This window comes from Gossypium arboreum, chromosome 11 (assembly GCF_025698485.1).
Source record: "Gossypium arboreum isolate Shixiya-1 chromosome 11, ASM2569848v2, whole genome shotgun sequence".
Lineage (NCBI taxonomy): Eukaryota > Viridiplantae > Streptophyta > Magnoliopsida > Malvales > Malvaceae > Gossypium > Gossypium arboreum.
Window position 1 is genome coordinate 128,403,836 of NC_069080.1, and position 25,136 is coordinate 128,428,971.

The 25,136-nt window shown below is 33.5% G+C and overlaps 2 protein-coding genes and 1 long non-coding RNA gene across 5 annotated transcripts; 2 read left to right on the forward strand and 1 right to left on the reverse strand.

Moving 5' to 3' along the window:
- The first annotated feature begins 420 nt into the window (after positions 1-420).
- On the forward strand, positions 421-3,096 carry LOC108472952 (uncharacterized). Of its 3 annotated transcripts, XR_008273961.1 has the most exons (6): positions 421-647; positions 881-1,072; positions 1,167-1,256; positions 1,782-1,840; positions 2,518-2,574; positions 2,876-3,096. It is a non-coding gene; the product is annotated as an uncharacterized LOC108472952 (long non-coding RNA). The 3 variants fall into 3 exon arrangements; XR_001869618.2 differs by lacking the exon at positions 2,518-2,574; XR_008273960.1 differs by lacking the exon at positions 881-1,072.
- Positions 3,097-8,626: 5,530 nt separating this feature from the next.
- Positions 8,627-9,601, forward strand: LOC108472165 (uncharacterized). The gene has a single exon (XM_017773675.2). The coding sequence runs from the start codon at positions 8,627-8,629 to the stop codon at positions 9,599-9,601; it is 975 nt and encodes a 324-aa protein (XP_017629164.2).
- Positions 9,602-14,482: 4,881 nt separating this feature from the next.
- On the reverse strand, positions 14,483-24,793 carry LOC108472166 (receptor-like protein 9DC3). Its single transcript, XM_017773678.2, has 3 exons — positions 24,111-24,793; positions 16,128-16,180; positions 14,483-15,705 (listed from the first exon to the last, which is right to left on the reverse strand). The coding sequence occupies exons 1-3, from the start codon at positions 24,791-24,793 to the stop codon at positions 14,483-14,485; spliced, it is 1,959 nt and encodes a 652-aa protein (XP_017629167.2).
- Positions 24,794-25,136: the final 343 nt, after the last annotated feature.

The following is a 25,136-nucleotide window of genomic DNA, read 5'->3' on the forward strand; positions in this document are numbered from 1 at the left end:
CCCTTTTTCCCCAATTCAAAATCCAAAATCTCCGGTAAATGTTTCTTTTTCTAACAATGGTTTAGTGTGCAATTGTATACATGAACTTTAATTTGATCTAGTTCTTGTAAATTATTAACACAATTATTGATATAACATCATTTTATATTTATATATTGCATACATAAATATTTATATTTATCCAATAGAAAAATATATTGATGTATTTATTTTTAAAATTTAAAATTTAAAATTAAAAAATAAAAACTTAAAATTTTAATATTTAATATTTTAGTTCATATTTCAGTTAAAAATTCAATATTCAAAATTTAAAAAAATTCTAAAATGATAATGTTAGCACAAAAATTTATAAGAAAAATAGAAAAAAAAATGTTAAAAATATAAAAATCAAAATTGAGTAATAATAGCGTTTTTGAGCAAAATGCCACAAAAAACTATTATTTTTTTATCTCGTTTTCAAAATCCTGCTCACAACCAAAAAATAAATTTTGGTTACCCGCTTCTCATCTTCTTTCTCATCTTCTTTCTCATCTCCTTTTACTCTCAAAATTTGCCTCTAAATTTCCAGCAACACCAAGTCAATACACCTACACCAATCATACTTCTTTTCCCTTTTCATTTCACTGCACTAAATTCACCCACCATAGGTATATTATTTCTATATACTCACATTCTTTGATTACAAGCTTTAGGGTTTTCTTTTTTTTTTTAAATTGTTCACTATGTTTTTTTTAATTTTGTTTGGTTGAAATTTCAGTTTATTTAATGATATTCATCTTGTTTTAGTTTTTAAGGTTTTTCTGCGATTTTTTTTCTAATTGTTGTGGTTCGATTAATAAAGTATGATTGAGATGTAAAATCATGGAGTTATTATTTACAGAGAAAAGAAACGTCTCTCGCTCTCCTTTTTCTCCATTTTGAACTCCAAATTTTTGTAAAAAGAAAGGAAATCAAAACAATGTCAACGAGAAAAGCAAGAAACAAAAAGCGTGGATCGGAGTCCTTGCTCAAAAAATCGGATTCGAAAAACCCGACTCATTGATGATTTCGATCCTGATCCTGATCTTTCTAAGTCATTCTTCACGACTACTGTTCTTCTATGTTTTCTTTGTATGTGTTTATGTGCTTTAATTTGATAAGCATTTTGTTTGTTGATGAAATTTCAGTGATCTCAAAGGGATCATGTCGGCTCTGCAACTGATCAAAGAAAAAGCACAAAAGGACGGGAAAAAGAAGAACGAAGAGACAATTTCCAGGTAAAATTAAAATTTGATTTCACTTTTTTTTCTTTTAAAAATGATATTTGTTTGAATTTTATAGTCAATGAGAATTTTACATTAGAGCTGTTATTTCTTTGCGGTTTCCTCACCACCTCCTCCTCCTCAATTTCAAAGATGAAGCTGTTTTTTTTTTATATAATTTTCATATTGATTGCAGGTGTTCTTTTACTTTTATGCGATTTGATGCATGATTTTGGTTGGTTAGTTCAAGGAATTTTGTACGAGTTAACAAGTAGTAATTTCTTAATTTGAACTCCATCACTTTTACTGTATTCAGATTTGAATGAATGGTGCATGTGTTATTATTCTATTTTCTATCAATTCCTTCGCTGATTCGTGAAGATCATTACGTCTATGCTAATGGTTTCACAAACTGATGCTTGACTAACTTTAATTTGAGCAAATGAAGTAACAAAACTGTTATATTTGTTTGTTCAACCTTTTTTTTTAATTCTTATCAAATTCTGCCATTATTTAGCCTCTTGTATATTGCATTGACAGTGTGGCTGCTAAGATAAGTCGAAGCTTGATGATCTGAAGTCAAAATTTGAGAAGGAAAGGTAAACTATATTAGCCTACTTATAATCCAACCTTGAACCAAAATTTAAGCATATTTTTTCTGATCTAGATATAGTAATTTATTGTTGTTTGTTACTTTTTACTCTAGACAAACATTTGCCTGTAAATCGTTGTTGTTTCCATGTCAATGTCAATGTCAATGTGTGTGTATATGTCTTTGATCTCCTTCATTTTTAATTATTCATTTAAAAGGGGGTTATTATTTTTGTCTTGCAATATGTATTTTGTGTGGGGGGTAAAAGGCCAAAGGGGTTTCGAATTTCGATTACATATATTGTAATATAATAGAGGTTTAGTTGATTTGGACATATTCTCTGTCATCTTCTTCCTACTAGTTTCCCTTAGATGTTTTGATTTCAATTAAATTCTTTATCTTAAGGTCCTTTTTATGAAAAGAAATTGACAATTTTCATGTAGGTTTTTTTTTTAAAGTGATTTTTGTCTTGTGTTGAACTGCTACTACTTCAGAGTAATTGAAGCAGCCGTCAGTGTTGATTGTTGTTTTCACTTTACAGTGTTGATGGTCGCCGGTATGAGTTTATTAGTTAGGAAATTTAATTTGAGTGTGAATTTAGTGATTATCGAGTTAATTACTTAAATTTAATGAGGAGTGGAAATTTAGAATCTCTGATTGTGTATTTGATTGGTGGTTAAACAGGTGATGTGTCGGTCATGCCTGATGTATCTGTTGATCTTGTCACTAATGCTGTAGAAGGTTCCTGATTCCTTTTCTTATGTTGATTTTCTTTTTAAAACTTTTGGCTTTGCGTTAAACATATTTCTGCTACAGGTGTTTCTAGCTCACGGACTACAGCTTGAGAAAATAAACAAAGCTTTAATATTTGATTGTAAATTGTGTTGAATTATATTGTAAAACCACCGGAAAATGTTTGTGTCCTCTTAATATCAAACTCTAGAGTCTAGAATCCAGGCACCTCGGTGTGGATAATAGATTGTAACTAGATTTATCTGCCAAAGTGACGATGAATCTGATCATTTGGTTTTGCATCCTTTAGATATTGAAGGTGCAGCAGAGGATTCAATCTCTTCAAGCTGGAAAAGCCAAGGCTTAGCACTTCTTCAAGTGGAACGTTATTTAATATTGCATTCCATGGTCATTCATCTTAGTCAGAACTTGAATTTTGTGTTATGGAAACAGGGTTTTGTAGCTACGTTGTGTACCAGCTTCTTTAACCATGATGGTTAATTATTACGAGTTTTGTAGCTTCTTTTCTAATTGGCCGAGTTAATTATATAGATCAAATGAGCTGTGAGCTTGTGAGGTAGATTGCCCATTTATTTAAACATAATATTTAAATTCTAAATTTAAATTCATGAATTTTTATATTTAGTTTTAAAGTTAAAATTTTAATAGAAAATTTAATTTAATTAATATTTTTTATTTATCCTTAAAAGTATAAAGTATAAAGTTTAAAGTTCAAATTTAAAATTTAAAAATAAAAAAATATAATATTTATCATAGAAAATAAATATTATTTAATTAAAATGTATATTTTACAGGTTATATTCTTTAGTGCCGTTTATGGAAAAGTGTCATAAAGGTTATGGTTTTTAGCAGCATTTGTGAAAAAAGCTCCGCTAAAGGTCGTGGTCTTAGCGGCGTTTTTGAGAAAAGCGCCGCTAAAAGTCATGGTCTTTAGCGACTTTTTTAGAAAAGCGCCGCTAAAGGTCATGATCTTTAGCGAAATTTGTGGGAAAAGCGCCGCTAAAAATCATGGTCTTTAGCGGCATTTTTGTAAATAAACGCCTCAAAATTTTGCAGCGTTGGCTATAGTGGCATTTTTTGCGGTGCTTGTAAAAACGCCACTAATAATTCTAGCGGCGCTTAAAGGCAAAAAAAACGCCGCTAAAAGTCTGTTCTCCTGTAGTGCTACCAAAAATAAATTCCTACTCAAAAGTAAATTTACAAATAGCAATGAGTAAGGTCGAATCCACATACTCCAGTGATTCTATTTCTTCAATAAAAATAAACAAATTAAAGATGATAGGGACTTTTATAAAACTAAAATTAAAACTATAACTAAAGAAAATTAAAATTCAAACTTAATAGAAAAACAATAATCAAAATTTGAGAGAAAATCAATAAGTGAAACTTTCACCAAAGGTAAAATTATCGTTCAATTTATGAGTTTGATCATTAAAAAAAGATGATTTTCAGTGTGCTTTAATAAATTGATTATAGTTCCAGATGATCATCTAGCGACCAATCTCTTCTTACCTTCTCGATAAATAAGAAAAACGCTATTAATTAATTCCCTTATTGATAAACAATCATATAATGACTACTATGAATTTAATAGCATTGAGAATGAAAGAGCCTCAATTCCAACCAACCAATTTAAATATACAATCAAAGTTTATTTAAGTTGGACCGTTGCCCACACAACATAGAATGCATATCTTTGTCTTACCAACCTATGTTGTTTATCACTAGTATACAATTACTGATTTGACACTTCTAATTGACAAGACAAATATTCTAAGAATTGAATATGGGTCATATATTCAACAAACCTAAATATTTTCAATTAAATCAGAAGATATATGAATACTGAAGAACAAAGAAAGATGAAGAACATTTTTTTTTTTGCTACATTCGACTGCACCGTCAAAGAAAGCAGAGCAGTATCCAAAAACAGAAAAACAAGCAACAAAAAGCATAACAAAGTCACGGTCCAAATACAACCTACGAAACTGCTAATTCTTAAACAGAAAACCTCACCGCCAAGCTTTAAACATTTGTGGTCGATTAACACCAGCTATCGCCAAAGACGATGCCAAAACATTACTTTTCCGATCTGCCAGAGAGAAAACAACGTTATCCACCTTCAAAATTGCAGACTCAATTTCTGCAAAAACTGGCAAAAGCGATCAAGGCCTCAGCTCCTTGTTAACACACCACGCAAAAACCACCACCGAACCTACTTCAATAATTAGAGACTCTTTTGGCTTCCAGTTCATAGCAATAAAGACATCTAAAGTGATCTTTACTACCCCAATCTCCGCCTCCTCTGCAATATTTGCAGCTACAGCACCCGAGAATAATGCTCTAGCCGACCCCTCCATATCTCTCAATATTCCTCCGCACCCTGCTTTCTCTTCAAACTCAACCCCACTGACGATGAATTTTAACCATCCAGCTGGAGGGGACCTCCAACAGGAGACAGCGGAATTGGATTTTGCTGATTCCAACCGACACCGAGTGGAGAAATCCACCAAAGATCCTCCTTCAACATGATTTCATCATGGATGGATCTGATCCACAACAAAGCTCTCATTTTTGTTAGGAACATCAAGTTTTCCATGCATACTCTCCGATTATCAATTTTCAATCCATTTCTTGCTAACCAGATTGTCCAGCAAGTTGCTGCAATAGCAATCAACCATAGCCGTTTCCTAAAACCAGCCGTTTGCACATTGTTGCATAAGGCAAAGAAATCCGAAAACCCTTCCACCTGCTTCCAACCCATTTCCCACCACATGAAAATTCTCCTCCAAAAACCAGCAATGAATTTGCACTGAAAGAATAGATGAGAGGCACACTCCGGAACACCTTCGCACCACGGACAGCTTAACGATACATTTTGAAAGCACACCCCTCTTCTAGCCATAAATACCATTGTTGGAAGTCTGTCAATCGCAAGCATCTAGAAAAAGCAGTGCACTCTAGGAGGCACCTTAATTTTCCATAAATTACCACAATCAAACAAATTGCTCTCCCGTCTTCCAGCATCGATAATTCGGTACATTTTTTAACCTAAAAATCCCCTTTTTTATCTTTATTCCAGCACAGCCTATCCTCCATGCTCGATTTCAGTTCTGTGCTAGACACCCTTTCAGCCAATTCTTTACATAACCCCTCCTCCCTACTCAGCAGCGGTCTTGTAAAAAATTCATTCCAATTAGTCTTATCTTTTCCTAGCATACAAACCACTTCCGCAACAGTACAATCCTTGCTCTTTGCTAAACGGAAAAGTCTTGGGTAGATCAATTTTAGAGGTTGATCCTCACACCAATTTTCCCACCAAAATAAAGCAGTCTTTCCGTTCCCAACCATCCAATAGAATGAATCCCCCCTACACATCTAGATACCTCCGCATCCAAAGAATTTTCAATTATTCCTTTCCAAATAGAAGACATATTTTTTAAACAATTTGTCTTTAGACACCATCTTTGGACATTTGAACCATATTTTGCTAAAATGACTTTTCGCCACAATGCTTCTTTTTTCAACAGCAAATCTCCAGGTCCATTTAGCCAATAGAGCTTTGTTTTTAACACCTAAGTTCACCACTCCCGCTCCCCCTTCGCCTTAGGTTTACAAATAATGTTCCATCTAATTTTCGCTATTTTATTTAGATGTGACAAAATCTTCAAGTCAAACTTTAAATTTCCTTCAACTAGAAAAAAATTTAGCAATTTATGGAGAAAATAGAACACAAAAATAAAAATAATGCTAAGGGGTGACTATGTCTAGGTATAAATATAATGAAATAGAGCCACTTTGAATTTCCCTATAAAATGAGGCATGGAACGGAGCCACTACGAAGAAGTTCCGGGGGTTACGAAGGAAACTTCGTGTTTATATTGGTCATGGGTTGAGAATGAGAATTGAACTTTATGAGATCTAATCTCCCGTTGTTCCTCAGTAGCTCAGCAGTAGAGTGGTCGGCTGTTAACTGAACTTAATAATATCTATTTATAGAGCAAAACTCACATAATGAAAAAAACAAAAAAACAAAAGTGTCATTAATTAAAGAAAATTTCTAGGTTTCTCGGTAATTTTCACGTCAAAATTTGAAGCCAATGTCAGACACATTCCCAATATTTTTTGAGCTTGAGTTGTCAAATAACTTTTGTTAGATATTTTGATTCTTTTTGAATCGGTTTATTATGAGCCAAAGTAGAATTTTATAGCCCAAGTTATGACAAAAAAAATACTAAACCTTGTAAAAAATAAACTAAACTCCTTTTTCTTCAATTATTCCCTAAATTATAATAAGTAAAATATAATTCTTAATAATATAATTAATTATTTAAATAGAATAATTGAATAAAATAAATATAAAAAATTAGAAAATTAGAAAATTACATGCTTATCAAATTTCTCTACACTTTAACTATGCTTGTCCTCAAGTATAAAACTAATGAAAATGCATATGCATAAACAACTTAAAGAAATACTTAACTCAAATCAATAATTAAAAATATCGTTAAATTTTAATGGAACAAGAAAATATGCTTTTATGAATACAATCCAAATCGAAATTTTATATGATAATAAAAATTATAAGAGCAACAATAATATATACAATAACCCAAGTAACACTTAAAATAACATTAGGATCAAGCATAGAGTTTCTACAATGTAAAATATGCTGCCAAAACACAAATCTAACCAAAGAAAAAGACATGAATATGTTAACTGCAAACAAAATACTAATAATATTAAACAGGCAAAATATAATTTGAAAAAGTGACTAAACACCCAAATCAGATTATGTCACATTTTCAAAATTAAACTATTTGCTCACTTAAAATATGTTATAAGTTTCTGTACCTTTTATGCATATGAAATTTAATTTAATTTTTATATTTCAAAATATAAATCTAATTGCTATTATTTTTAAAATATTTTGTTAAATTCCTGGTACAACACTTTCAATTTCTTTTTAAAGAAAAGTTCACTTAAAAGTCATGTAACAAAAAAATTGACATTGTAATGAGCTTGAATTTAATAGAAGAATTTTAACGATATTAATAATTGGACTTGTACTTTTAAATCCTAAAAATAGAGAGGTTAAATTTCTTAAAATAAAAATAAAAGATTAATTTCCAAATGTTCAAAGAGTAATGGACTTGGAACATATTTTAACCTATTTATTCACATGGCTAATTAAAAAATGCTTCCGATGCATGTAATATAAGCCACATGAGCAAACTTTTTATTTTTAAAATATCACATGATCTAATTTAATTGAAGTCCTTTGAGGATGTTACCAATTAGACTTCAATTATTAAATCAAAATAATAGAGTGAGGAAATTCTAGATATTAAAAAGAAAAATACTAAATGAAACATACAAGGATCGGAAGCAAATTAGACCAATTACCCAAATTCTTTTTAATCTGATCTAAGATAGCCTTCTCCAGATTCGGCTGGCCACTTGGCATGTAAGACTGTTAAAGCTGGCAACAAACAGCAGTATGTATGTTACCCGAATAAAATACAGCAACTGCAAATGTACGTATTTTACCCGGGTAAAGTACGTTTTGGGGTGACAGACGACCTGTATATGATTTGACAGAAACTTTTTGACTGGATAAAGTTGGTCAGTTACTTTCCAGTTTTAGACAGGTCCTAGGTTATCATTAGAAAATTTAATGTTTGTTCATTTCAACAAGTTAAAATGTTTGTTGTAAGCTCTCTATGTATATCATATTTGATGGATCAATGTAATGTACTGATCATCTTCTTGTTCTCTCAATTCCTCATTCTTTTTGCTTCTGTCTGTTCTTTTTCTTGAATCAAAAACTTACTTCATACTTTATCCAAGAATATTACTTTGTTACTCCAAATTCAACAAGTTGTCCATATTTTAACCGGGTAAAATAGATCTGTTTTTCTTCCTGTGTGAAAAACTCAACAAATGGTATCAAGAGCCTAAGTTTTTGAGGACCTTGGTTGTGTTTGAGAGAAAAGAAGCAGAAGCTGTTTTTTTATTGATCTGTTTGTTTGCTGCAAAAATGAGTTTTACACCACCACCACCACTTGTGTTTGCTGGAGAAAACTACCACATTTGGGTAGTTAAGATGAAGACATACCTTCAAGCACATGATTTGTGGAGTGTGATCGAGAATGATGCTGAACCACCTCTATTGAGGGCCAATCCAACCATTGCTCAGATGAGGCAACATAGTGAAGAGTGTGCCAAGAAGTATAAAGCAATGGCTTGCTTGCAAAATGGAGTATTAGATGTGATTTTTACTAGGATAATGGCATGTGACTCACCAAAGCAAGCATGGGAGAAGCTAAAGGAGGAGTTTATGGGGTCAGTCAAGACAAGGCAACAGCAGTTGATCAATCTTAGGAGGGATTTTGAGAATCTAAAGATGAGAGAGTCAGAGACCATTAAGCAGTACTCTGACAAAATAATGACCATAATCAACAACATTAGGCTCATTGGTGATGATTTCAGTGAGAGCAGAGTTGTTGAAAAGGTCATTACAACTCTTCTAGAGAAGTTTGAGTCAAAGATTTCTTCATTGGAGGACTCGAGGGATTTATCAGCCATCTCACTATCTGAGTTGGTAAATTCCCTATATGCACTTGAGCAAAGAAAGGCCAATAGGCAGGAAGAGCATCCTGAAGGAGCTTTCCAAGCAAAGACCAAGAAAGGTTCAGGTTCTAGTCAAAAGGGGAAGAAACCTTGGGTCGATAGAAGGGAGAAATCAAGGAGAGATGCAGGGAATAATAGATTTCCACCATGCATTCACTGCAAGAAAACTTCACATTTGGAGAAGAACTGGCAGCACAGACTGGATGTTCAGTCAGGGAGCGCAAACAATTTGGGACATGTTGAGAGGGTGTGCAAAAACAGAGAGAAGGCACAAGCTCAACAAAAAATGCAAGCTAAGGCTGCTGAGGATCTTCAAGCTCAGGAGGAGCATGTTTTTACAGCCTCCTGTTTTGCAACCTCGAGCAAAGTCAGTTGTGATTGACTAGTGGATAGTGGCTGCACACACCACATGGCAACTGATGAAAGACTGTTCAAGGAGCTCGACAGAAGTTTTGCCTCAAAGATCAGGATTGGCAATGGGAATCTGATTGAAGCCAAAGGCAGGGGCAATGTGGTGATCAACACAAAGTCAGGTAGCAAAGTGATTTCTGATGTACTTTTTGTGTCTAACATAGATCAGAATCTACTTAGTGTTGGTCAGCTTGTAGAAAAAGGTTACTCACTTGCTTTCAAGAATGGCTCATGCATTGTTGAAGACTCTTATGGTTAGGAGTTGGTCACAGTAACAATGACATATAGGTGTTTTATTCTTGATGTCAATCATCTAGAGAAGAGGGCTTACACCAGCCTTGTTGATGATGCTAGTCTATGGCACAGTAGATTTGGACATGTGAATTATAAGTCACTTGATCAGTTGCATAAGCTGAACTTGGTTGAAGATATGTCAAAAATTGAACCAAAAGACACTGTCTGTGAGCTTTGCCAGCTCGGTAAGCAAACCAGGTTACCTTTTCCTGCTAATGTGGCATGGAGGGCTCGAGAAAGACTTGAGTTAGTCCATTCTGATGTCTGTGGACCAATGAAGACCTCTTCCTTAAATGACAGTAAGTACTTTGTGTTGTTTATAGATAATCTAACCAGGTTTTGCTGGGTTTATTTCTTAAAGCAGAAATCAGAAGTGTTTGAAGCCTTCAACAAATTTAAGGCATTGGCTGAAAATCAGTCTGGTTGCAAGATTAAGGCTTTAAGAACAGATAATGGCACTGAGTATTTGTCTGAAAGGTTCCAAAAGTTGTGTGAACAAGCTGGGATTCACCATCAGCTAACAACAGTCTGTACTCCTCAGCAAAATAGAGTATGTGAGAGGAAGAATCGAACAGTACTTGATATGGCCAGATGTTTGTTGTTTGAGAGTAAACTGCCAAGCAAGTTTTGGGCTGAGGCTGTCAATACCTCAGTGTACCTACTCAACAAGTTGCCAACTGTTGCTGTGAAGGAAAAGACTCCTTTTGAAGCCTAGCATGGAATCAAGCCTTCTGTTTCACACTTAAAAGTGTTTGGCTGTGTTTGCTATGCCCTTATTCCAGCAGAAAAGAGAACCAAGCTTGAGAGAAGGGCTGCTCCAGGAATATTTGTTGGCTATAGCAGTACCAATAAGGGGTACAAGGTGTATGATCCCTCAACAAAGAAAATATTAGTGAACAGGGATGTGAGGTTTGATGAAGGTAGAGCATGGAGCTGGAATGATGCTGATGCAAGGTTGACTGATGAAGATCAGCTAGAAAAACGTCTGGAACTAGCTGAAGAAGGGCCAGCTGATGAAGACTTTGATGAAGAACCTGTGAGAGACACCAGAACCATTGCAGACATCTACTAGAGATGTAATGTTGCAATAGTTGAACCTTCAAATTTTGAAGAGGCTGCTAAAGAAAAATGCTGGAAGAAGGCTATGGAAGCTGAAATGGAGATGATTTATAAAAATGACACATGGGAGCTGGTTGATAAGCCAGTAAACAGAAAGATAATAGGTGTCAAATGGGTGTTCAGGACCAAGAACAATGCAGATGGATCTCTGAACAAGCATAAAGCCAAACTAGTTGTGAAGGGGTACAGTCAGCAGTAAGGTGTTGATTATTTTGAAACCTTTGCACCTGTTGCAAGGTTAGACACCATAAGGTTGTTGTTTGCCTTAGCTGCTCAAAAACAGTGGAAGGTGCATCAATTGGATGTAAAGTCAGCATTCTTAAATGGATTTCTCAAGGAAGAAATCTTCATAGAACAGCCTGAAGGATTTAAGGTTGCTGGTGAAGAACACAAGGTTTACAAGCTCAAGAAGGCTTTGTATGGCCTAAAACAGGCTCCAAGGGCCTGGTATGACAGGATTGATGCATACCTGTCGAATCTTGGATTTGAGAAGAGCATAAGTGAGCCTACACTCTATGTGAAGAAGGCTGAAAAAGAAACCTTGTTGATAGTCTCACTTTATGTGGATGTCTTATTAGTAACTGGTTGCAAGGGTGAGCTGATTAAATATTTTAAGAAACAAATGCTAAATGTGTTTGAGATGACTGATTTAGGTTTGATGACCTACTTCCTTGGTATGGAAGTTAATCAGAATGAGCATGGCATTTTTATAAGCCAGCAAGCATTCGCTCAGAAAGTTTTAAGTAAATTCAACATGTCAAAATGCAAGCCTGTGAGCATTCCTGTTGCATTAGGAGAGAAATTCTCAAGCACCAGTGAGCATGATCGAGTAGATGAAAAGGAGTATAGAAGTTTGGTTGGTTGTCTACTCTACTTGACAGCAACAAGGCCAGACATCTTATATACTGTTAGCCTTCTATCGAGATTCATGCACTGCTATAATGTTACACATTTTAAAGCTGCTAAAAGAGTCCCAAGGTATGTTAAAGGCACCTTAGGCTATGGTGTAAAGTTTGAGAGAGCTGAGGAACTGAAGCTGGTCGGTTATTCAGATAGTGATTGGGCTGGCTCGGTTGATGATATGAAGAGTACATCAGGATACTTCTTCACTCTGGGATCAGGAGTTTTTAGCTGGAGCTCAAAGAAGCAACAAACTGTTGCTCAATCAACAGTTGAAGCAGAGTATATTATAGCTGCTGGGGCTGTTAATCAAGCCATTTGGCTTAGGAAACTTTTGTATGACTTGAATGAAGAACAAGTTGAAGCAACAGAGATCAAAGTTGACAATCAATCAGCTGTTGCAATTGCCAAGAACCCTGTGTTTCATGGCAAAACTAAGCATTTCAAGATCAAATACCATTTTGTGAGGGAGACAGAGTTGTCAAAGGAGATCAACTTGGTCCATTGCTGCTCAGAAGTTTAATTGGCAGACATTTTGACCAAGCCGTTAGTTGCCACCAGGTTCGAGTATTTGAAGAAGCAAATTGGAGTCTACTATTTTGTAGCCAAGGAGGAGTGTTAAAGGTGGCAAAAAACAGCAGTATGTATGTTACCCGGATAAAATACAGCAACTGCAAATGTACGTTTTTACCTGGGTAAAGTATGTTTTGGTGTGACAGACGACCTGTATATGTTTGACAGAAACTTTTTGACTGGATAAAGTTGGTCAATTACTTTCCAGTTTTAAACAGGTCCTAGGTTATCATTAGAAAATTTAATGTTTGTTCATTTCAACAAGTTAAAATGTTTGTTGTAAGCTCTCTATGTATATCATATTTGATGGATCAATGTAATGTACTGATCATCTTCTTGTTCTCTCAACTCCTCATTCTTTTTGCTTCTGTCTGTTCTTTTTCTTGAATCAAAAACTTACTTCATACTTTATCTAGGAATATTACTTTGTTGCTCCAAATTCAACAAGTTGTTCATATTTTACCCGAGTAAAATAGATCTGTTTTTCTTTCTGTGTGAAAAACTCAATAAAGACCCGTTGTGAGTTACCGCTCTCCTTAGATCCCCCTCTCTTCGTTATTCTTTCTTTTTTCTTAATTTTAGTTTGAATTTTCTCTACATATTTTTTTCATAATCGATTTGAATATCCACACTCAATTCTCATCTGAGTTTCTTTCGTTAGGTCATTCTAATTATCCGAGTGAGAAAAATAGATTAGAGGCCGCAGTCAATTCTCTGTTTCGATTCTATATCTCTAGGGAAGTGTGAGATGGAGGGGTCACCTCCACCATGAATGCAGAGAGACGATGGATGTGGAAGAATATACCAAAATTCAAGCCTTCTTTGGTCATATCTTTTTTATCTTGCGTCGCTTACCACTATACTGGCTGGTTCCTTCTTTTTATTCTCAATATTCAATTCCATGCCATCTGTTTCCTCGAATTTAGGTTTTTCATTTAGGATTGTATTTTAATTAATAGAAATTTATCATATTAAAAGTATGGTAACGGAAAGAAAGAGAAAACTTATCTTTCCCATTTTCTTATTCAACATTTGGCTATAGGCAAAACAAAACAAAAGTTTAGGTTTTCCTTGCAAATCATCATAACCGTGAGCTTGCCAAAGGTTCTAAGTAAGTTTTCTTTCTTAATTTTTATTACTTTATGCTTTAAGGATGTTGAATTTCATTAGCCCATGTATTAGATTTGAGAATTGTTAAGATATTGATTGAATCTCCATGGTTGGAAGTTTTAAGGAAATCTTGAATGCTACAGTTTAAAGTCATGCACGAGAAAGGCTAATTAATTCATGATAATAGTGTGTTAGAAATGTATTGGGTAGAAGTAAATCAAGCTTAAATTGTTTGATAAAATATATACTATTGAGGACCTAGTTGTAAAAGATAAAAATTTTGAGGTTTGAAAATGAATAATAACTATTAATAACTGGTTCATAGTCTAGTAAGTCATTTTAAATAAATATGAAGTAAGTCATTATAAATAAATATGAAATAAATGCGAGGTAATTGTATCTCTCTAAAACGATGAGATAATGAATTTGATATCGCGATTGTCGAATTCGAGTTATGTGTGATTGATTTGTGATTTGTATTTGCATGTAGATATATGTTTGATATAAATGTGTATCTATATATATATATAGATTAGTTTTATTGAAAAGATTGGGAAACACACAGAAAGTGTCCATTAAGAGAAAACACACATATATATATATATATATATATATATATATATATTAGTTTTATTGAAAAGATAGGAAACACACGGAAAGTGTCCATTAAGTCAAAACACACAAGGGCCACCTTATATAGTTACAGAACAACACAACATACAATAAAAAACCCAGGTAGCACACTTATAAAACATCTATAGAAAAAGGCCCACATATCACCAAGCAATGAGGTTTTCTGTGCTCTACCCATAGCTTCTATTTCAAAAAGAAAAAAATCGCAGAAGGGTTCACCTCTCTACCTTCTTGTAAATCTTTGCTGAACTAGCTTGATGATCCTAATCAACCACCATGGTTTTCCAGTCGTGAATACGATGTATCCCATACTCAATCCTAACACCAATCCACATCCGTACCCCATCAATATAGAAAATTTCCAATTCAATTCATCATCATCTCTATCAAATTTGACCAAAGTTCCCCTATCATTATCACATATTTTTGACAATGGAAAGCCGCATAAACCCAAGTTTTCTTTGTAAGAATCATTAGTAAAACCATCAAATTGTTTGCCTTGAGGGATGGGTCCCTTGAGATTATTTTGAGAAAGGTTTAGCACCTCTAAGAATCCAAGATTTGTTAACTCTGTTGGAATTCTTCCTTGGAACTTGTTTGATGAGAGATCTAATGATTCAAGTTCAGACAGGTCACCTAATGATGATGGAATAGGACCTGTTAAGCAATTATGAGAGAGGTTTAGGACAATAAGTGAATGAAGCTCACCAAGTGTTTTGGGCAATGCTCCGAAGAATTGATTGTCTGAAAAGTCAATTACCATCCATATGGTTGACAATGATTGAATCTCTATTTCCGACCCTTTTACTGTTAAAGATAAACCATAAACATAATTGAAAGCAATATAATCTGATACATCTTCCATGTACTCTAGTTCAAGTTTATTTTCATGCCCCTTTCTAATGGAATGTAGATTTTTAAAAAAATTGGTAGGTAAGTAGCCACTGAAGTCATTGCAAGAAAGATCAATGACGTGCAAACGAGTGAAGGAAACTGTAACATCAGAGTTATCCATTTGGCCAAAGAATTTATTCGATCTCAAGACAAGAACTTGTAGATGATCTAAATTTCCTAACCAGTTCGGGAAAGTGTCATTCAAATTGTTGTTCCCAACATCAAGAAGGTTCAAATCTTTGCAATTACCTAAAGATCGTGGCAGTGACCCTCCTATTTGGTTGTTGTTGATGCGAAAACTTTGTAACGTGCAATATTTAGCAAAACATTCTGGTATTTTACCATGAAAATTATTGTTCCCTAGATCAATGTGTGAAAGAGAAGAACTCAAGTTTCCAATGCACTCGGGAATTGTTCCGTTAAAACTGTTGTTCCATAAAGTGAGAACTTTAAGGGAACTTGAATTGCATATTGAAGAAGGGATGTCTCCAACTAATTTATTTCTTGAAACAAAGTACCAAAGCAGTGAAGGTGGTGGAGTTGGAATTCGTCCTGAAAGAAAATTTGGACTATATTAGAATTAGGAATTTGAAGATTCTTTGAAACAAAAAAAAAAAAAAAACAAAAGAAGTAAATAAACTACATTTCTAGTGTAACACATGGATGAATCTAGTTAGTTGACATAGTGTTTATAAGTTTTTACAAAATGCCTACTTGAAAATTAATATATAAAGACAAACTAAACAACAGTGTGATGAGAGGAGGTAAGTTTGTTACTCATTCCATCATTCTCCCAAAATGGAAAATTTATTGTTAGTCCATTTTAAAAAATAAAAAAATTAAGTCAATAGAGTAAAATTGCCTTTTGACTCTAAAAAATTTATTGTTTAATCCTTTTAGAGATTGTAATTTTAAGTTAATAAAATAGTAAAATAATTTTTGGACCCAATTAAAATATATAATGAAATTCTTACCCATAGAAATTGCGTTTTTTCCTTCTCCCCTACGTTTCATTAACAACTTCCACCTAAGATGCAGTAGAAGGGATTATGGGTGATCTTTCATTACCATGGTAACGTCATGGACGCATTCTTTCCCAGAAAAAGGAGCAAAGTGGGAAAGAGATTCAGGTTTGTTAGATATGCAAATTCAATTGATGTTGAGAAAGCCATAAGCACATATTGAATGGGTATAAGGTGTTCGGCGACCGAATTCATGTTCGTAGTTCTACTCTGTATACTAGAACCAAATTCTAGAGGAAAGTGACATCTAGGAACCCAAAGGACAATCCATATGCAACACAAAAGGTCGCACAATCCCAGAGTTTTAAGGAAAGTGTAGTGTCTACGACCAAAAGGGTTAGAGTAGAAAGTCAGTAAAGAAACTAGTAAGAACTCACATGATGATTAACTCTCTCTTCCACACTCTTGAATATGAAAAAAGTGCAGGGTTTCTTTATGGACCTTTTGTTCGGAAAAATCTTTATAAATCGTTGTTGGTGCATTCCTAAGGATTTTGACGCAGTGTGTAAAAAGAAGAATGGAAGGGTTGTGGAAGTAGAAATATGGAAATGAAAAAGGCCAACAACTTTATTGATAGGGAGAGCTTATTGATTTACCATTTTCTAGCATTGCTTTGTTGTGAAATTTTAGTTGGCAAATCAAAGCTTATTATTGAATCTTGTTGGGACTATAGTTGTCCTATTGCTAATGTTTAACTCATATTCAAATAGCTCATTGCACTGCTTGGTTATTAATCCATGTTCGAATAGATGTCCAGACAAACCTTTAGGCAACAATTTGGACATGTCTTTAAGACAACTCAAGTAGAGTAGATTGTTGGCGCTTTGACTTTCACCTCCTTAATTATTTTCTCTAAATCTAAATGATTCTTGAAGCATGTTTTATCTCTTCCTAAATGATGCTGATCGACATGCCTTTCCTTAAATATTTATCTTTATCTTATAAGTCATTTACTCGGTGATTAAGCTGTTGATTTTACTTAGCTTATAAGGATTTATATTGATTGGAGGTTTTTATTCTGGATAATCATGCAATTAAAATGATAATTCTATCTTCACAAAACTACCAAGGGGAGTTTCTGATATTGCCCATAAATAAGCACCTTATTCGCATGGTTAGATACAAATTTTTGGAAAACTACTTATGTTGCTTTTGCTAGTATCTTTGTTGCTGATTTTTACTTGTATTTAATACTTATTTCATAGGTTTGTTGGAGAGTTTTAAACTAGCTATAAGGGAGGTAATTTGAGTGAATAGTTATAACAAGTTGGGGTTATCTATTAAGGCTGCAAATGTTTTTTGTGTAAGAGTAGATTGGGCTTTAGTCAATAGTTTACTTGATCAAACCATTCATCAAGTGAGGCTTTGTAGAGTAGAATTATTTTTTAACTGCATCAATTAAGCTTATATGCTTATGTCTTCTTTTACTCTCTTTGCTTATTGCCTTTGTTCACTATCTTGTTCAAACTCGTGTCTAGACATCAATTTAAACAAGAAGCAAACTTATTGTTTTTTCAATTGGTATTAGAGTAGACTTCAAGAGTTGTTTGAAGATGATCCTATCACATTTTGCTACCATTGAGGCCATGAAAGTAGGAAGTTCATATCTCAAGATTACTTGTTGGATCTTCAAACTATGCTTATTGGAAAACTTGAATGAGGGATTTATAATGTCCATTTATGAAGCTACATGGGAAGATGTTGAGGAAGGATGGACAAAACTTGAGGTAAATATTGATTCTTATGGAACAACAAAGGCTAATGAAAAGAATCAATATACTGTTGATGAGAGAAGGGTTGTCTAGAAAACTCCAAAGCCTTGTATACTATATTCGGCCGAGTTGACATGGGGCAGTTCAAAATGGTCTCAACTTGTAAATCAACAAAAGAAGCTTGGACCATTTCACACAACCACCATGGAGGGAATGCAACTTTTCGAATGTCCAAATTGCAGATCATGCCTACCATGTTAGATTATGTGACAAATCTAATGAGATATTTTATCTTGGTGAACGTTTTTTTCGAGGTTAAACTGGTGTGAAAAGTTTTTGAGGTTACTTCCAGAATATTTTGTTATTAAAGTCACAGTAATAAAAGAAGCCAAGGATATCATCACTCTTAGATTAGATGAGCCGTTAGGTTCTCTTGGAGCCTTTGAGCTAAATCTCGAAGAAGGAAAGCATGACAAGTTGAGACCAGAGAAGCAGAGGCAAAGCTAGAACTTAGAGGGCTTAATGAAGTTTTAATTTTTTATAATTTATATATTTATAATTTTTAAATGATTAAATTAAATTTTTATAATTTTAAAGAGGTAAAATATAATTTTACCTTTAATAATTTAAAATTTTAAAAATTTTAAGAGCTTATATAATAATTTTATATTTTAGCGGTGCGGGCAGGCTAAATCCACCTTTGCAGAGAAGAACATTGCCTTCAATGTTCAACCTACTATTCTAAAAGGAAAGTAGACAGGGGAGACCATTCAGTGTAGTAGTTGATGGGCCCTATCTGCCCTTAAAATGGAAAAATTTTTATTTAGGTATTTTAAAATTTTAAAAATTTAAATTAATTAAAATAAAATTATATTTTGACACTTTTAAAATAATAAAAAAATTTTAATTTTAAAAATTATAAAGATATATAAATTATTAAAATAATAAAATTATATTTTTACTCGTAAAATTTATAATTTAATTTTGACCCCTAAAAAAATTGTTGGGCTGAGGCCATTGATAAAATCAAACAGCAAATAACTTTGCTGTCCCAAAATTTTAACAGGGCATTAAAAAGAATTTCAAAAAGGAGACCTCAAGTAGATTTGGTGTCCAGCAACACCAACAAAAAGTTTTGACCAAAACAATATAACTCTTAGAATAAGAAGAAAGAGGTTCAGTCCTATGAATGTAAAAGCTTTGACTATATTCAATCAGAATGTGCCAACACTAAGAACAAGCAGAAGTTCTTAGCAGTTACTTGGAGTGACGAAGAGGATAAAAGTGAATTTTTAGACTCTAATGAGGAGATAAATAACTATGAGGCCTTCAATGCTGTTGTTCAAAGTCCTATTCAGACAGGCTATGAAACAACTGAAGAACCTGATTGTGACATTAGAACACTTGAAGATACATATTTCCAAATGATAAAAAAATTAAAAATTGTGTCAAATGAATGATGACTTGAGAGAAAAGTGAGCAATTTGAAGGGAAATAAAGGGAAGCTTGAGAGACTAGTGCAAGAGACAGATGAGGTTTTAAAGAATACTGAGAAAGAGCTTGCTGAGTCCAAAGCTATTCTAAAGAGGTTCAGTGGGCAGAGTGAGAAGCTTGGTGAAATTTTGGCCACAATGAGATTCGAGCTTAGGCATAAGGGGCCTTAGCTATCCATTAGAAAGTGAGAAAGTTGATCCACCTACTGTATTTGTTAAAGCTACTAATTCGAGCTTGGTCTACGGTCAAAGTAGTCAAAGTAAAAGATGTATAATTAAAATTTTTAAAGCCAAAATTATTATATTAAGTAACTAAAATATTGTAAAGCTAGTCAATAATATATAACAAATAACTAATGCAACTGGATGGGATTGCATAATTGTAACATAAAAAAGGAGAAGAAAATTGATATTATACCTGTTAATTTATTACCAGAAAAATACATCCTCTCAAGAGAAGTCATGTTTCCGATAACCGATGGAATTTCACCTAAAACATATAATTAAATTGAGTATTGTGGTAAGAACAAATATTTGCGTTTGTATTTTAATAAGTGCATAATTTCTTAATTATTTGCAATACTTCCTTTAAATTATGCTATTTATGTTCTTAATTATATTATATATGATTATATTTTATTTATCATTAATTTAGGAATAATTAAAGAAAAATCAACTTAAAGTTTATTTTTGATAAGTTTTTACAGTTTAAACTTTTAACACAGTGCAACTTCAATATTTTGACTGTAACTTGAGTTACAGACTTCCATTATCGATCCAAAGGGAATTGAAAGATCTATCTAAAGATTATTTTACAGATAAAGCCCAAAAACGTCAAGAAGACACTTAAAAATGGCATGAAAATTTGAAGCAAAAATTGTCAAGAAATCTTGAAAAATTCTGCATTAATTAATTGATGGCACTTTTTTATTTTATCTATTATATTATTTTTGCCTTATAAATAGATATTATTAGGTTAAAACAGGGCAAAGACCTACCCATTCTTAGTTTTATTTTGTTTTCTTTATTTAATGGATTTCCAAATCCACCTTTATAGTCAAAGATTTTATCAAAGATTTTATCAAAGATTGATTTAATAAATTCGTGAGACTTATTTGTGCTTTAACTCTTCTTCTTTTTTTCTTTAGTATCCATGCATCTTCTATTTTAATTACAATTGATCAAGTTTATTGAGTATGTGACCGGTATTCGATAGCTTAGAACAATTATTTTGTCAATTAAAATAGTTAAATCTGTAATTGTTTAATTCAATTTAATACTAGTGACAAACTGCATAACTCGTTTATGTTGTAGTTTACAATTATATGGTGTGAATGTGATCTAGCTTAAACAAACCCCATTGAGGTGAGTTTGTTGGTTAGAATTAGATCTCTCTCATTCTTAATGCTACCAGTAAGTTAAATCTTGGACACTGAGATATAAGTTTATTTACCGGTTAGGGAAGTAATTTTAAATGAGCTGCCTTTTGGTTACCGAATAGATAAGGAGAGATTGGTTGCCCGGTACTGAGTTAGCAATTGAAAATTTATTAAATGTATTGAAGTTATCCTTGCATCAATGATCGAATCTGTGAATCAAACGGAGATTTCATCTTTGGCTAGAGTCTTTTCTTGATTTCATTTTATTTTATAATTTTTTACTTTATTTAGTTTTAGTTTTAGTTTTTAATTCTAAAACTTTGTTATTTTCTTTTTCTTGTTTATTAAAGAAATAAAATTATCACCGGTCTTTTTTAGATATAACTCTAATTGTTGTTTTCTACTAATTCTCATGCTTTCAAGTAAGTATTTATTTCTGTAGGTCTTGACGGACTTAACATATTTTTGGAATTTAGATAATTTTGCTTGGTCTGTAATAAAAGTTAGAACTCATATGCTCTGTTTCCCCATAGACGAATATTATGAACTTATGGCTGGGAAAAAACTAATTAAACAAATAAACAATAAATCTACCAATTAAACATATTTAAGGTATTTGTAATTTAAGTTATTGATTTTTATCCTAATATTTCCTACAGTTTTCTAATGTTAAAGTAATTAAAGTATACATAATATTTTTATGAAATTATATGTAATTAATTATCTCATGTTTTTCTAAGCCAAAAGCATTGTATTAAGAAACTAAAATAGATTGCATAAATTTAGAAAAAAATGATATTATACCTGTTAAATTGTTAAAAGAAAAATCTATGATAACAAGAGAAGTGAGTTTTCCAATAACGGTGGAATTTCACCTGAAACATAAAATTAAATATATTAAAATTTACTAATATTTTCTAGTAGAATTTCTGCATCTGTTTCTTTTTTTCTTTTTTTTTTTTTTTCTAAACATGTAAATTTCATTCAGTTTTATATTATTTATAACAGCATCTAATAGTTTTAATAAGTATGAAGAAACTCAAATTTTACAACTCCCTATCCCAAGACATGAAAAAAGTTTCAAGCACTGAACACGAAAATACCATATAACACAATTCATAGCTGTAGAGGAGGGGGATTAGATACTCCAGCCGCAATCAAGATATCACCAAAAATCTCAAAAATCAACCAAGACAATGAAATTCATCACTTCAATTCATTCCAGTCAAGAAGGAATAACAATTGTGGATGAACAATTTTTTCCATAAAGAAAATCATAGCTATATTCCATTAAACATAAAGATGACAATTACAAAACAGATCACTCTTCTACAACCACGTATATAAAGCAAACAAGATATATGGATGCCATTTTTGCTAGGAAATCAACAAACATATTGTACATAAAGACATATTTTTGAAATTTTTACGTGTATATCATATCAACACCAACTTGACCTTGAACAAATTATCAAATCGTGGACAAAAAATTTTACCAACCAAAGAAAAATAAGAAAAATATTTTTCAGTGGTGTCGAAAGAGACCTCTATAGTTTCGTGTAATGAAAGGGCTATAACAACATATTGAATAGGTTTAGGGTGTTGGGCAACCGTATTGATTACAAATTTGCTATAACCATATTTTGGACGAAGGTGACTTGTAAAAACCAAAAGGAGAATTCGAATGCAGCAGAACATGTATATTTTTTTTTTATTTTTTATATTACGCATGTTGTTTTACGGTTCATGTTTGTTTTACAATTAATGTTCGAGGTTTATGGCTGCCTCTCCCAATAATGTTATTTTCAAGGTTTGTGTTGTTTCAATAGGGTCGGAAGCGTGTAAATTATTGTACTAAAAAATCACACAAAGTTCAATTCCCAGGGAAGAGAGGTGGATCACAAGGATCTCTTAAATACCAAGTCTTTCCTTAGTCAGAATATTCCTTCTATCGTAATTTAATAGGACAATTAAATACTACTATTATACCCTCAAATATTGAAAGAAAAATAGGACAAGAAAGAACACAAGAATTTTAACGAGGTTCGTAAATTATACCTACGCCCTCGGCACTAACACCGGATGATAACTTTACTATCTCCAAAATATTACAAACAAATAGAATTCCTTAAGAATTCTCAAATGGGAGAAGAGAGAAAACTAAGAGAGAAAGATTGGTTGGGATGGTTGAAATGAAAAATGAAAAGGCCTATTTATAGTTGAAGTTCAGGGACTAACTTGCAAATGGCCTAAAAAATTAGGGACCAAAATTGCAATTATCCCATTCAACTTTTCAACATTCGGTGCAACTTGCTTCACCTTTTATCAAGTTGCTTCCTACCTTTGTTGACTTTTCAACAATCTCCACCTTGAAGATTTGATTAGGATAATCGCATCTTCACACACTTCCTTCAACTCCCCAAATTCGATAAAGTTATCTTTTGTAGTGCCTCCAAATGCGCTCTCGAGCGCCATACACCTGAAGGTGCTCAAATTCTCAGGATGTTAATCAAGTTCAAACAATGATTAAACTTGATTGTTGTTACCACTTTGGTCATCATATCTGCGGGATTATCTGCTGTCGGAATCTTCTGAAGTAGAATTTTTCCTTTTTCAAAGACTTCCCGTACAAAGTGATATCTTACGTCGATATGCTTGGTTCTTGAATGATAGACTTGATTTTTTGCTAAATGAATAGCGCTCTGACTGTCACAATATAAACTTATGTGACTTTGAACAACTCCCAAGTCTTTCAACAATCCATTAAGCCAAATAGCCTCCTTAATGACTTCTCAGAATCGCCATATATTCCGCTTCAGTAGACACACCATCAGAGATCAGTAAGGTAGACTTCCAACTCACTGGGGCTTTCGCAAGAGTAAACAGATACCCCGTAGTTGAACGACGTTTATCTAAATCACCAGCAAAGTTGGAATCAACATATCCGACTACAAACTGACCAAGTGCTTCATCCTGTTCAAAAATTAAACCAACATCTACGGTTTTTCGAAGATACCTTAGAATCCATTTCACAGCTTGCCAATGTCCTTTTCCAGGATCATGCATATACCTGCTCACAACTCCAACAGCTTGTGAAATGTCAGACCGCGTACACACCATCGCATACATCAAACTCCCAACTGCATTAGCATATGGGACTTTTGCCATATATTCTCTTTCTTCTTCGCCGGAGATAATTGAGCACTAAGTTTCAAATGAGAAGCAAGTGGGGTACTTACATGTTTAGTGTTTTCATTTACACCAAAACATTGTAATACCTTTTTCAGATATTGCTTCTGATTCAAACAAAGCTTGCCTCTCTGTCTATCTCTACTTATCTTCATGCCGAGAATCTTCTTGGCCTCACCTAGATCTTTCATCTCGAACTCTTGATTCAACTGAGCCTTCAGCTTATCTATCTCTTTTTGGCTCTTCGAAGCGATTAACATATCATCAACATACAAGAGTAGATAAATGAAAGATCCGTCATGCAGCTTCTGCAAATACACACAATTGTCATATTTGCTTCTTGTGTACTTCTGCCTTTTCATAAAGCTATCAAATCGCTTGTACCACTGCCTCGGGGATTGCTTCAATCCATATAGCGATTTGTTCAACTTACAAACCCAATTTCTACCACCAGCATTTGTGTATCCTTCAGGCTGAGTCATATAGATCTCCTCTTCTAACTCACCATGCAAGAAAGCCGTCTTAACATCAAGTTGAGCTAGCTCCAAATTCAATTGTGCTACCAAGGCCAACAAAATTCTGATGGAGGAATGCTTCACAACAGGGGAAAATACATCATTGTAGTCAATTCCCTCCTTCTGAGCGTAGCCTTTAGCTACCAATCTTGCCTTGTAGCGAATATCTTTCTTGCTAGGAGATCCATCTTTCTTTGCGAATACCCATTTGCATCCGATTGCCCTTTTACCTTTCAGTAATTGCGCCAACTCCCAAGTATTGTTCTTCCGGAGAGACTGCATTTCTTCATTCATGGCGCATTTCCATTTGTCACTTTCTAAGCTTTGCATTGCTTCTTGATAAGTGACAGGAATATCATCATCAACAACGGGAAGGGCGTAGGCCACCATATCAAGAATCGAGCGGTGTTTACGAATTTCTCTCCTTGGCCTTGCAATCGCAATCGGTTCGGTGTACTTAATGGTTCTTGGGTCAGAACCTCTTCAACCTCTAATTCCTCCATTGTGGCTGGAGAATTATACTTATTAACTGGGCAAATCCCCATCTGCTCAAACTCCACCTGTTTTGGAGTACACTCCACCTGCTGTGGAGTATCGCTCGTCTGAATATCTTTGTCTGCTACATTTTTCAATGTGGCAGATTCATCAAAGGTAACATCTCTGCTACAGATCA